Here is a 14,776-nt window from a genome sequence, read left to right as displayed (position 1 = left end):
GGAATGGGGTGGGTGGCAGAGTTTATATATGTGCTGGGGGTTGATTTGGCTCTAGCTGCTGTGCAAAGTTCACTATGGCAGCTGAAAGATGCAGAGAGAAGCACTTTCAGAATTAGAGACAGTGAGGTAATGAGAAAGTGCCATAGGAAAGGAAGTGGTGGGGGGGAGGGGAGGGCTCAAAAAGTGCCTTGACATCATCTGATAGGTTTTCCAGCCTGTGCAGCAGCTATTTTTATGCTTTCAACTCACAGTATTTACAGCTCAATGACAGCCAACTTGCCAAAAGTGGGGGTGGTGGTATATCCCAGAGTGGGCTGGGGGACTGAAAAGCTGCTCAAAAGCTACGGCAGAGGTCCAGGTTCCTGAGCACGCCGCCTTCTCTTGCCTTTTTATTGGCTTTTTTGTTCTTACATCTGCATGGTGGTTTACCTTTGGCTACCCGGGTCATGCCTAGGAGTTTCCTGAATGCTGACTGACAGCACTAGCTGTCACCAGCTAGTTGAAAAGACAGGAGTATGTAAACTTCAGGTTCTTCCTGAGAACTGGAGAAGCAAGAATGTACAGTGCTCCCAGCCTGGCGTTTCTACCTCTTCCTGAAGGTCACTGCTGGTGGGAGGCAGGATCCCAGGAATACCTAAAGCAAACTCACATTACACAAATGTGATCCTTAGCTGAGAAAAAGTAAGCAACACAAGTCTCCATGTGAAGTGTGTATTTATTTTGAAGTATAAAATGAACAGAGTCATAAGACATGAAAGCTTTGCAGGGATGTAGGTACAGCATTCTCTTATTTTTCCAGATTTTATCTGCTTGGTAGAAATATCAGAGACACATCTTCAAATATTGTGGGCTCATATTTCTTTCTTAGGGTTCATCTGGCTTAGACCTCGACTGAGATCTTTCTCATGTTGCCTGAGTGAGCATATTGCAGCTGTCTGCCAGTTTTTAGCAGTATGTTGTTTGTATTTCATCACTAAATTGTGTGCACGCAGATCCTTGCAGGCATTGTGTTGTCTGAGAACATTGTTACTGGGGGAGAAGAAAGACAGTTCCAATATCTGCAGCAGGGTTAGAACTTAGCCTAGAGGTGGCTCACTCTTCCATATTTCCCTCCTAGCACAGAATGGGAGTTGGAAAAATCTGCTGCTTATATGCTGAGTTGGCTGTTGGGGATAGGGAAAAAAAAAAGGAAGAGAAAGTTAATGAATTCATTTAAATTTGTTTGAAATAGTGTTCCAAAGCAACTGTCAGAGTTACTCATCAGGCCTTCCTTGTTCTTGCAGTGCAGTGATATTTCTGTCCATGTGATTGTTGATCAGACTTTCAGATGTTGTATCAGTACATTAAGATCCAATAAAACATTTCTTTTTAACTTTTTGATGCTCATCAATGTCTGGCAGTAATGTCAGTGTCTCATCCAAGACAGGTTAGGTCTTTAGTCATCTATCAGAAGCCAAGTTTCTCAAGGAGGTACCCCACAAGTGCTTGCTCATGCATTGAAGGTATGGGCCCCTCAGAGTTTGTTGTCTTTAGAGCATGGAGAACATTATCCAAGTTCTTTTTGGAGTGTTCTGGCCCATCTCTTTCTGTTTTGTATAACTGCTCCTTCTTTTGGAACACTAAAGAATGCCGTAGGACAAATTTGATGCTGGAGGAAAAAAAACTTAGAGCATCTTGCTCAGCAAAGAATAGATTTATCTACCTACCATTGAGGAGGTGCTTTTCTTTCCAGGCTGTTTTCCACATAGGAAGAAAGTAAAATATCTCTGCAGCTCTGCAAAAATACAGAGAGGAGCAGATCTTCCTCAAGTTGGAGTTATTGCTTCTAGCAGCAGAGGATGGGTTATATCATCAGATGGCCAAAACTGACAATATATCTCCTCTCTTCTTTATTCTTAAGGTTTTCTTCCTCAAAACTCGGGCAACATTTTAGGGCTGTTTTGGCAATATTTGGGTAACTTGTTTGGATAGAGCAACTGGCTGCTGTTTCCCAGGCCTTGTGTGCTGGAGTGAGCTCCCTGGCTGGCAAAGGAGTGGCAGAGTTTGACCTCTGTAGCTGAATCTTGTCATTTCCACCATCCAGAGGTATTGCTTGCCAGAAAAAGTAGGACTCAGACTGGCAGAGGATAGTTGTTCTTTAGTTATTACAGTAATTATCAGAGCTGTCTGCAGAGAGCATCAGCCTGATTCTCTGTGCATGTGTTGCTGCTGCAAGCAGAGATCTGGATGGTGTTTCTCTCCTCCTTCCTTCTGGCTTTGGAAGTCCTGTGGGCTGCCAGGTCAGCTTCCCGAGGCAGCTCTGCAGCGTCACAACTGCTAAGGTCCACCCAAAAAAAAAAGCTCATCTATTTATGCAGTAATTTGACCTTATTGGCCAAAGTTCATTGTGAAACTGAACCTTTACTTTGACTTTTACAAATCCTAAATTTAAGATGAGGGTTTGTGTTGAGTAGACGTTGGTAATTTAGGGATAATGCTATTGCAGAGCTTTATAGGATCACCAAAGATAATATAAAGTTTTATTTTTTACCCATAGGAGCTTTAGATTCTGGATTCTTTTCCAAGTGGAGGTTGAAAATTTTAGATTAAGAGTTCTTGGTGAAGGTGAGAAGGAATGTCACTGATGCCATCTAGCATCATTATTTAATAAAGATGTAAAAATCTGTACAGTAGTTTTTAGTTTATAACTTAAAAAAGTTAGATTGTTTTGTTCCTCTGGTGCAGCTTATGGCAGTGTTAAAGTCATGGTTTTAAATCTGATTGAACACTGCTTTTCTGAGATATGAGCTTTGTTATTCCAGCTTTTTTTTGCCTTGTTGTTACTCCAGCCTTGTTCTATGAAATGGCTCAGATGCCTCTCAGGCTATTTGGAGAGGAGTAATTTTTGTCTTGATTGGGGGTGTGTGTGCAGAATATGAAATGGAGACTGTTTCAGTAGGGTTTAGAATATTCACTGTCTTATTTTTGTAACATCCATGTGGCTATGTTTGCTTCATGCTCATAGGATGACACCCATTACTATGATTTATTTTTTTTTTCTTTTTTTGTCCCCCCTTCTGGAAAGATACCACAATACTTTTTTTTCAGATACGTGTATTCATTAGGCAACTTTTTTTTTTCCCCCTCAGCCTTTACCACACCTTTTATGATGCATGTTTTGTGAGGTTAAAATCCAACAAAGCTACCAGCTGTACTGGGGAGAGTCTTTCCTGGCTGTTGCTCAGATGGAGCATGCTTTTCCCCAGCCACTTCCAATTCCCATCCCATGCTGGGCAGTAGCTATAACTAAAGTTTATCAACCATATGGCATCTCTTCTGCATTAGATAAGCTCCAGGTGAGATGCCTGCACGGATTCTCAAGTTGTAGTGCTTGTAGTGGAGGGTGATTGATGGGGGGCTGCAGACGATCTTCAGGTAGGTGTTGCTACTAGGTTGGGAGAAAGGATTTAAGGGAAGAAGAGGTGAGAATTGTTCTGGACAGAAGCAGGCTGCTGTTAACCTATTTGTGGTTGCAGAGCAAGTGCATATAAGACTCTGTTTCCCAGATGATCAGTTTAGAACAACTAAAATTCCATTTCTAATAGTTTAAACAAGAAGGGGGGAAAGGCAGCGTGGAGTGATGGTGTTCTGGCCTGTGTGCACGGCGTGCTTACAGTGGGGAGGTGCAGGGGGAGAGAGGGCAGTGCTCAATCATATGATATTGCTTGTCTGGCAGGTGTCTGGGGTGTGAGTAGAGAAACCAACTGTTCACTATTTTGGGTGAATGAGGTTGGCTGTGACTGCAAGTGGCCCCACAAAGAAGTGCAGTGTGCATCTGTTGATAAGCACAGCTCTGCACAGTGGGGTCCTGAGCACCCGGAGCCGCTCGCGGAAACAGGGACCTGTCTGCATGAGCTTCGAGACACTGGGAAGAAAGGTTTTGCCAGGAGTGTTGCTGATCTTAATCTTTAGATGTTGGCTGTCAGGATTTGTCTGTGCCTTGAGTACCTCTCTGTTCCTATGCAAGCACAGCCTTGGAATCTAGCAGTAGACTGATTTTTTTTTTTTTTTTTTTTTTCCCCCACTCTACTTGGTGCAGTGACCGAAACCTGGTAGAGAAATTGTGGTTGGGTCTCTCTGGTGAGGATTAAGCACCCCTTCCACTAGCTTGGGACGCCTCCTGTGTTACAGAATCTGCCTTCAGGTCCAGGGATTTCCTCTAATATGTTGGATAAAGCCAAGACACTCCAGCCTGCCTATGTCGGGATTGTGCCGCTTGCAGAGACAGTGTCAAAGCAAGGGAAGAGCTGTTCCACCACATACCAGGATTCATACCACAGCTTGCGAGAAGGTTAGCAGGCTCTGCTCTCGTTGTTGTAGGCACTGTGCAGTTGATTTGTGGGTTTCTTTCTTTCTTTCTTTCTTTTTTTCTTTCCTTCTTTTGCATCTTGAATCTGCCTGCTTTCGCTTTTCTGGGCAGTAGTCCAGATTTTGGGTTTCCCAGTGACTCCTGTGACCTGTTGTCCCTGAGGGCGCTCATAAGCATGTCACACGACAAGCTTGGAGCTCTGTGTGTAGCTACTTGCAGTGCCTGAACCTTGAGACCATTTCACTTGCATTTGGAAGTTTTAATTTCACAGTTTAAATTTCTTCCTCTGCCCTATGCCTATAGGGCTCTTGTGAGCAGTGTTTTAAGGCTGTTTTATTAAAGGTGTAAAGGCTGGTTCTGGAATGGCAACTTTGCTTTGAAGGAGATAGAGAATCATGCTTTAAGTTTCAGGACGTTGTTTGTTGGAGAGTGTGAAAGGAATGGAGTGTGTGTATCTAAATGTGTTTCTGTTTTAGATAATGGTATTCCCAAAATATTGTGGTTTTTTTTTTTTAAATGGCAGTTTCTTAATTCTGGAAGATTATATAGACAGAGGTCAGATTTCTGGGAGTGAGATCTATGAGGAAAAAAGATCTGGACAAACTGAAAAAGACTGAGAAGATGAAAACATACAATGATCCATTCATAGTACACAGCATAATAAATAGCAACAAACAGGAACGAGGAAAAGATCGAATGAGAACAGAGAAGGATGGATCAGAACGTAACAAAATGCCAGTGGCAAACAGAACAAGGATGGTGTTTTATCAGAAATAGTGGATCTGCCTAGCTACAGGTGAAATTTTGCTAGGAAAACCCAGGAGTGAACAGAGATCTTGAGCACAGCAGCCTCGGAAACAAGGTGATAACCGATTTCAAGAGTGAGTAGTGTGATCTGAGAGGAGCTGACAATGACTTGCAGTAACATTTTTGACAAAAAAAAAGTGAAGGGTAGTAGGAGCTGAGGGTGTAAGGCCACATTTGCTGCAGAAAGATAGCCAGTGTGTAGGAGATGATTTTAGCACTTGCATTTAGAGGCTTTTTCTCTCATGTGCAGCTCTAGGCCTCCTGAGGCTGCCAAACAAAACTGTGAAGTTTCTACCCCCTATTGTCACTCCCCCTACCAAGTCTCTTCAGCTTAGATCAAGAGTTAGCCTGTTATTAGATTTTTAAAATATTACTGGTTTTGTTGCTTGTTTTCTTTGGAATACTCTTTGTTGAACAAATATGGAAAACTGAAGTCACAGTCCTCAAATTCAAGTTTGGGAGTTATAAATCCATTAGTATAGGCAGTATTCCCAGATCACTTTGCTCTGGAGGTGAAGAACTGCAGCACATCAATCTTCAGAGGAAATATCAATCTTTGGAAAATGCTCAAAACAAAATTAAAAAAGCCAGAACTTGGAACTGTTTTGTACTTGTGAGGCATTGATTTTCAGAGAAGGTGAGCATGCTTCATTGGGATGTGCCAGGGTGCATCTTTCATCCAGTCACTAAATATCACAAGCTCTACAGGGGGAATAACATGTAGGACAAGGAAAATGGAATTCTGTAGTGCTTTAATCAATATAAAACGTTTGCTGCTGTCTCAAGTTGAAGTGAAGGAAGGTCATTGAATTCTTGTGTAATTCTGATTATTGAAGAAGCTGTGCTGACTCTGCAGAGTCTAGCAATAGCATCAGCTTGCCCCACATCTAATTCATGCTACTCTAATATCATATGTGATGAGGAAAGCTACTTTCTGCCAGCTGCCAAACAGGAAGGGTAGGAAAGAGAAATGCCAGCTCCTTTCATATCAGAAAGAAAAAGAATAAACTAGCTTTGCAGCTGCTCCATTCAAGCCTCCTGCAGCCTCAGGATGCCTGTTGTGCTTGTGCTGCAGCATGGGCTGGGTTTTGCAGAGCTGAACCTTACAGGTAGTGTGGAGAAGCAGATGCACTCATGTGTAAACCCTCATGGAAGCTCTGGAAGTCCAGAATTAGCACTGAACTGAAACAATTGACTGATGTACCTTAGTTTTAGCCTGCCTAAAAATGGAGTGACTTGGTATTATTGTTGCCCAGGACAGAAAATTCATGTGCTTCTCTTCCTCACTCCTTACTACATAGGGTGAATGGCTGCCAGTCTGTTTCTCCTCTTAGCAAAGCCAGGCAGATTAGGGGTGTCTGTATTATGCTAACAATGCTTATACCTTTTATCTTAATGAATCTCATGAGAAGTGGCTATTGGGAATAGAATTCATCTTGTTTCCTTGCCTCTGGAAAACAGATGGTCTCCTAAATCTGATTTATTTAGGTGGGTTTTTTTTGTTTGTTTGTTTTTAATTGGGACTTGACACTGCTGATCCTTTCCACACAGAAATGGATTTGACATGGGGAAGTCAAAGAACACACACTTGTATTTTTCAAAGTATGTGTTTGGGCAGTTATTAGTAAAATTCCTAGAATTCAGGAATTCATAAACATGTTTTCTATTCAGGAATGCATTGGAATGATTTAGATTTCAGATACCAGAGCCTAGTTTGCATCTCCTAGACCAGTTAACACAACAGTGTGGTAGCCCTTTGTGAAAGATAAGTCACAAGCTTTAGAAGACTTCAGAAAGCTACTCAAAAACTCATTACCATTCATGTCAACCCAGCTTAGAATCAAATCCTTCCAAAAGTAAATTCCAACTTTCCCACCTGTGTGCCACGTCGTTCATTTGTGGCTTTTAAGTGAAACACTTTTTTTTGGTGAATCCTCCTTCCAAAAACTGTTGAGTGTGACTTGGGGGCTGACAGTGAGACTCACCTGTCTTTTTCCAAGATTTGTGTCTCAGGGCCCAGACAGAGGCACAAGTTCCTGCGTGCCACCCGATCCGCCGTAACGGCGTGCACATTCTTGGGCCACAGCAAATGGGAGGTAATTTGAGTGAGCTTAGCCTTTGATTAAACTATTAATATCTGTTCAGCACTTCGAAGAGATCAGGAGTCATGCGAGTGCTTGTTAACATATGGCTTTCTTCATGATCTAGACCTTGTTGTCGTAACACCTCCGGGCACCTGAAGGTAAAGCTCATCCAAAAAGTGGCCCATCCAGTAGAGGGCAGAAGAACCTGCACGTGTAGACTTGGAAGCTCTCAACACCCTGGAGATCCCCAGAAAGAGGGCAGCCCCTGCATCTGAGGCATCTCACAGGAAGGCAGGGTGACATTGTTCTGTAAAGGTTCATCTGTGTTGTCTCAGTTCATGAAGATGCTGTGGGAGGTGTCCAAGTGATGCCTCATACAGATGCAGATTCATTTCTGATGGCAAATCCAGAGGCACACCAGATGTGCGTACTTAGACTTGTCTGTGTAGCCTCATGCCACAACCACTCTGTGCAAAATGTGGGGCACAGTGACTGGCACTATGCTTAAAAGGTAAGAGGTGCATCGAATCTAAGGTAATGATACATTAATGTGAGGTGGCTTGAAGGTGGCAGTAAGATGGCAATTGAAATTTATTTTTGCTTAATTCCCAGCTTGCCTTCTTTGACTGGGAAGACTAAAGGTGCTTCAGAGTCTTTGTTAATGAAAGAGTTAATGCTGCATGAGCAGGGTTTTTCTCAGTCAGTCGTTATCAGTGGAAGGAGAGCTGTAGCATTATCCCTGGAGTTGAATCCACATATTTCTTTGGTCCTGGTGCCCTGGTGTGTGTTTGGTTTTTTTGGCTAGGACATGTATTCCCCTCTTGGAGTTTACTGAACTATTCCTGTCAGTGTAATGATCCCCAGCTGTTGCTTTAGCTATTTTCATGCTGGGAATGGGAGGACGACGAGTGGGACAGAGGCTAGCTTGTTTACCACACTCTCATCTACTTCACTTATCAAAAAATGGCTACTATACTACTTTATTTAGCACAAATACTAAAAGGACTTGCACCTTCAAGAGCAAGGAGATTGGAGGACTCAACACGTGCAGAAAACAAAAAGAATAGAAAATGGGTGTGGTGCAATTACAGCTGTCAGTAGCATTTACGCAGACAATGCTTTGAACTAGTAATGATACCAAGTAAAATTTGCAGTTGAGTATTTTCCGGCCCTATCAACTGAATTTTCTTCACAGTTGAACAGAGCCTCACGTTCAGGTGGTGGTGCTGAGGTATTGATAATCCTAGCAACTGGGAAACGTGTTAATAAAGCTTGAAAACACTTGAATGGCTTTGGAATTATTCAGTGTTTGTTAATAATCTTGTTGTTTATTTTCGTAAGAAAATACCTGTATTTATAATTTTAAACAGCAAATGACTGATTTTTTTTTTTGAACACAGAACTACAGTACTTAAGCTTAGATTGCCTGTTTTGCATCCATAAACATCCTCTGCAGTTAAAGTGCTTGCTCAGAGCCCTTGCCAGACAGATGTCACTGTGACTCTCCTGCCCAAAGAGTATAAGGGTCAGTGACAGTTGTGGTTCCTGCTCGTGTTTTGGGATCCACATCAGACTGCCTGTGTAAATCTTACCTCAGTACTTCTCTCATCTGCAAGACCTGTCACTAGCCACCTCAGATTTTTAGCATTCTGTCACACCTGCAAGTCGCTGATCAACAACTTAATGAATATCTATACCGATAATAAGTGCCTGCTTAGATCTTTCCTTTCATGCCCCAACTCCCCTCTCTCCAGTCTTTCCTGGGCATTGAATTACTGATCTTGTCACCTGCCACATCAATAAATTTCGATCCAAAATGTTAAAGCAGCACATTTCTTGGCAAGACCCTCTGCACCCTATGGTAGAAAATGGGATATGGCCCCTGACACAGCTTAGGTTTATCAAATAAAAACATCCTAAGGGGTAAATTGTGTTCCTTTTTCTTGCAGGAGGCCTGTAAGTGGGTGCATCATCCAACACGGAGCAGAACTCTTGGGTTTCTTTCTTTTATTTGGGCTATGGGAGATAAATACAATATTTTTCTTTGGCAGTGTATAAAATCTACTAACCTGATACCTCTTCAATCTAAGAGCAGGGCTGCAGTAGCTGAAGTACTTTACAACACAGTGAATGGTAGTAAGAGTAACAAAATGTGTTTTTTCTTTTCTCACCAGTGTATTCAGGGTTTTTTGGGTGTTCAGTGAGATGGGTAGAGGAACTGTGTGGGTGACCTACTGCCAAAGTTTATTGTGTATAGAGCAGAGTAAGCATCCGTCCAAGAAAACAACCAACTCTACTTTCCAGTCTGCAGTTCTGCCACCTAAAGTTAGCCTGATGAAGCTGGCAAGATAATAAGGAAGAGTATATATATGGCTTTGGGGTGTGGCTTCTTTCCAAAATGGACAGTGAAAATTAGTGAAATCCAGGCTTTTTGGACCATCTCACTTTAATACAGCCTTTCAGAAGTAAGCAGCTGTAAAGAACATACTTTGTAAGAAGATGGCCATTTGAAAGTTTTCAGTAGAAGTGCCCCTAATGGATTTTTCTCCATGGTAGGGACAGGGGTGATTGATTGCAGCCATGCTCATAAAGACCTCATTCTGTGGTCTTCATCCCCAAAGGCAGCTCATGCATGGCCCTGGTGCCATTCTGAGGCTATTTCCTGGAACATCTCTGCTGCACCCTACCAGTTGACAGATTTAACATCTTTTTGGTAATCTTCCTCACTTGAAACACTTGTCAGGGCACAAATATTGTGCTCCCCAGCTGGGTTGTTGGGAGGGATCTGAGTGAAACTCTCTGGGTGACAGAAGGAAGAGATTCACTTTGGAATTTCTCCATGTGGAGTTTCCCCAGCTTCATGCTGCTCTAGTTATAAATGCATGGAGACTATAGCTGTGTTTTTTTTAGGAACTGAATGTGGCAGCATCTATGTTGTTTGGCTGTTCATCTCTGCAGATTTCACAGTGGTGCTGGAAGCCAGGATGTACAAGCTCCCTTTGTGTAATTTGGTCAGTATTACAAGCAGCATGTAACCTGTCCCTGCAAACAGTTGTGGCTTTTCTTTCTTCTTTTGGTAAATGATGACCATTTTGATCACTGTCCTAGGCTTTCATGCCTCTTTCTATATTATACTTCTGTGTGAAAGCCCTTCTAAGCCTGCTTGCAGCTCGAACCCATTTCCATGCTCCAATGTCAAATTCTCCCTTTTCAGAAGTGGAAGACAACACCTCAGAAGTAGATGCTAAGCTGGTAGTACTTTTGTGCCTCACCGAGAGGACGTTTTAATGCTGCTAATAATAGGTGTCACATTGACTGCAGGCAGTTTAGAAGGAGGATTGTATCTTCAGGACTGACATGTGACCATGAATGTGACTACAGAGGCAGCACTGGCACCGTGCAGCATTCTGCCCTGCCACCAAGAGGAAACGTGTCTGCCCTTCAGTTGCTTTTGTTCACAATATTGGCAAAAGCCACTTCTTGGAGCAGTTGGAGAGAATCTTCCACTGGGTGGGAGTACGTGCTGCTGCTGGCCCTCTCCTCTGCCCTTCAGCAGAGCACTGAGCCAGCAGTAACACTTGAAACATCTGCAGAATTTGCCCACCAGTCTGAAGTCAGTGGTCACACAGGCCGTTCTGGATTGCTGGGGTTTTTTTAGTTTGCTGATTGGCCTGTTAGATTATTTAGAATTATATTATTTAGATATTTATAACTATGATAGCACTTGAAGAACCACATTAAGCCTCATGGTTTCAATGCTGTGGATCTTCCCTCATGAAAAAAAAAAAAAACAACAAAGTTAGTCCTGGAGATCTGTAGTCTAGAGTTTTGAAAGAAAGTAAATATGCAAAGAGAAGGGAAGTGAAAAGTAGTAGATAGGTGTTGTATGATCACAGTTTAAAGAGTTTGGGGGAATTTGATGCACTTTTTATGTGTAATGCAAATTCTGGGGATCACCTTCCATACTGGGCTGCTGTGAAGGAACTGAGCTCTAATGTAGAGGTACATGACTGCCATAGCCAAATCTTGTAACTCTTTTACAAGTAGAAAAAGAATTATAATAGAATTTGTACTTAAACTGTAAAGAAGGTGTCAGACTTGCAGTACAACAGCCAAGATCTTTATTTGAACCTCAGATGCCATAATTGTGGCATGTGTTCTTTACAGTCTTTGAGAAAACAGCAAAGGTGTTTCTGACTATCATGAATTAAAAAAATATGGTAATCCCTTGTGGCATCCACCTGAAATTCTTGTTAAGAGAGGATGCTGGGGCTTGAAAAAAAGCTGGTAGGAGGAATGGTAACCAGATAGGGAGTCCTCTGAGTCTTTATTTTGCATGTAACATGCATGTTGGACAAAACTACTTTGGTTCCATGTCCCATGAAATAACTGTCAGCACAATCAATGAACTGAAGCTGGGAGATGCTCAAGCTTGCTAATTTAAAATTCTAAGGGCCAGCTTTCTGCATTCCCTATACAACCAGTTAATTCCTTCTTCTAAGGAACTGCTGGTTTTGTACTTAAATTTGCATGCTTCTAGGTGTTGGTTTTTTTTTTTCTCCAGCTTGTGGAACAACACATTTGCTCTCATTTGCATCTGGTGTCAGTAAATCAAATATCTTTAGGTGGTTAAGAATACCAAGAGGTCTTGGAAATACAGAATTATCCCAAGTTTCAATGGGAAACCCAAAAATCACAGCTCATATGTCGAGTTGTCCCAGCTGTTGCCACAGAAGTTCTGTGGTGTCTTGACCATTAGATGATTTCTGTGAAGGGAAGATTTTAACTGCTATCTGTAGAGGGTGCCCTGTGGCAGAAGGAAGGCTGAATCCTTGGGCCAGCACCACGGTCTCTGAGAAACACTTGAGGAAGTTTTTGGCCTTGATCTGGGAGGCTGTTAGTACCCTGGAATGCTGTGCTGGAGCAGAAATTGCAGTATGGGAGGTAAGCTATGAAAGAAAAATATTAGACCCTGTCTCTCATTGCTGAAAGAGGCCTGAAGGAATTAAAAACATGTCTAATCAATTGTGTTTTTTATGGATGTGTCTTAGCACTGTTACAAGATTTGATTTTTTTTCTGCTTATTAGTAACACACAAAAACATATTAGCTGTTGAACCCAGAGTTTTAAATAAAATGAAACTTTTTTTTTCTTTTTTTTCTGTATAACTTTTCAGAAAAAAAATATTAACAACTCTCATGTCTTATCTTTAAGGAAAGGTTGAGATAATAAATAATAAACCTTTTAATAAAAAGGTTGCAGCTCGCTCTTCTTTTAAGCAGAGATACCTCTATCTTTAAAAGAAAAAAATGAAAAGGGCTCAAACCTGTTTTTCCCTTGTGCAGCTTGCCATTTTTGCTGTCACGTTAGTAGACAGCTGTAGATCTGATTGTCAGGATCTATCTACCCATTCCTTCTTTTTCCTTCATTTGTCCCCATCTGCCATGTCATATTAAATCGGAGGATTTCTTTCCAGGGTCTTCTTTGCAAGGTGGTTAAGGGCAAGGTTAGTCCCTCCTTGTTCCCTGTTTCATGGAAACATATAAATCAGTGTAGACTGTGACTCAGGATTACATGGGGAGCTGGGAATTCTGTTTTTTCCCCCCTCAAGGCTTCCCTTCCAGCTATAGATAGGAACAATGGATGTAGAGATGGCATCAACAAGCACTGATTACAGAGAATATTTACTGTCATATGATACTTATCTATCAGTTTTAGGTAGACCTTTCTACCTAGGTATTTTTTTACAGGTCATCTTGTTGAATCATGCAGGGTAGCCAGATCCCATAGATATGGATGTGTGCCTGGTAGTTCATGCTTATTTTTCACCTAACCAGTATTACTGGGACAAAATAATTTTATAAGAATCTACAATCATTTTATAAGTGTCTACATTTAGCCCATATCCAAGGCTGAACTACAGCCATCACTTTATCACTTCAGGAGCAGGGTCAGGAGGATTCCTCCTCACTGGTTTCCCTGTTTATATTTGGCATGGTGTTTATGGTATGGGATGTACCTGTGAGCCAGCTCGGGTCAGCTGCCCTGGCTGACTCCAGGCTGCTCCAGAGCATGGCTGGCCTCTCATTCTCTCCCTGTGGAGAGCTTTGTGTATCTTACTGAACAGACCAGCTTACACGTATTTCATTTATTTAATGAAATTAAATGGTTACATGTATTTCAGATTAATTTCTTAAAGTCCTATTTTAACAGCTTCAGTGAGTGATGAAATGGGCTATTAGGTGTACCAAGATTTATGATAAGAATGAGCTTCTATGCATTCAAGACTTATATACTAACAGCAACACATTTACCTGATTTTAAAAGTTTAGGATTAAAGAAGACAAAGCTGGAATTGCATTAAAAGGTAGCAATGATTAAAACGACGTGAACCTCACTTAAATTTTACACATTTAATGGAAATGGCAGGACTTAAGTGGTGCAGGAAGAATGTAAAGGGACATACTGTGAAATGCACAGCAATTGCTAGTCTTTATTTAAAAACAAGACCCAAAACCAAACCCCAAAAACAAGATAAAAAGAACCCTGCAAAATTCAGCATAACTTTTGTAGTAATACTCAAGTTTGCACATATTTAGAGCAATAGCCATGAGTAGCACCCACAAAATAATCACATTCAGTTGTGTGCAATCTTGAGGACTGAGGTTGTCACAGCACAGGGACATGGACCTGTTGGAGCAGGTCCAGAGCAGGTCCATGAAGGTGAGCAGAGGGCTGGAACATCTCTCCTATGAGGACAAGTTGAGAGAGTTGGATTTCTTCAGCCTGGAGAGGAGGAGAACCTGGGGAGACCTTATTGTGGCCTTCTGGTATTTGAAGGGGGCCTACAAGAAAGCTGGGGAGGGACTTTTTACAAGGGCTTGTAGCGATAGGATGAGAGGCAATGGCTTCACACTGGAAGAAGGTAGATTTAGATTAAAAATTAGGATTAAGTTCCTCACTGTGCAGGTGCTGAGACACTGGAACGTGTTGCCCAGGGAAGTTCTGGCTGCTCCATCACTGGAGGTGTTCAAGACCACGTTGGATGGAGCCTTGCACAACCTGTTCTAGTGGGAGGTGTCCCACTAGACACCTCCCATTAATATCAAATTTGATATTAAGCCTCAAAAATGACCCATGGAGGTAGCTTTTCTGTGCTCATGCTGTGAGCCAGCTACCTTGTGGTAACGTGAGGATGGAAATAGTCCCTTTTGCTTTTGGTGGTATGTTTGCTTCTGATTCCATATTCTTTGGGGACCAGTTTCTTCTGTAGGTTGTGGTCTTTGATTCTGCTAAATTAGCCATATCAAAGAATCTGTGTTTGTCTGTCTCCACTAAGAAAGCTGCTTAATGCCTCATAACATTGACTCATTAAAAGATAATACAGGCGAGTATTTCATCATCTTTGAAAAGCTTTTAAAAAATTATTCCTATTTCATACTTCTCTTCCAACAGCATCCTCACAACAAAAAGAGACAATTGCCCTGTACCTGTTTTTCTAGTAGCCAAAACTAATCATCTGGAACATGGCCATGTA

General features: G+C 41.8%; 1 protein-coding gene across 1 annotated transcript in view; it reads left to right on the top strand.

Moving 5' to 3' along the window:
- Positions 1 to 4,203: 4,203 nt before the first annotated feature.
- MKL1 (megakaryoblastic leukemia (translocation) 1) overlaps positions 4,204 to 14,776 on the top strand; it is a gene marked incomplete at its 3' end in the record, with an annotated part of 43,443 nt that continues 32,870 nt past the window's right edge. The window contains exon 1 of the mRNA XM_008945734.1: positions 4,204 to 4,330. Within this exon, the coding sequence (XP_008943982.1) occupies positions 4,204 to 4,330 (127 nt within the window). The remainder of the gene's footprint in view (positions 4,331 to 14,776) is intronic.

The sequence above is a fragment of the Merops nubicus genome, unplaced genomic scaffold, assembly GCF_000691845.1.
Source record: "Merops nubicus isolate BGI_N331 unplaced genomic scaffold, ASM69184v1 scaffold28568, whole genome shotgun sequence".
In the NCBI taxonomy this organism is placed as follows: Eukaryota; Metazoa; Chordata; class Aves; order Coraciiformes; family Meropidae; genus Merops; species Merops nubicus.
This window is presented reverse-complemented; position numbering and strand designations above follow the sequence as displayed.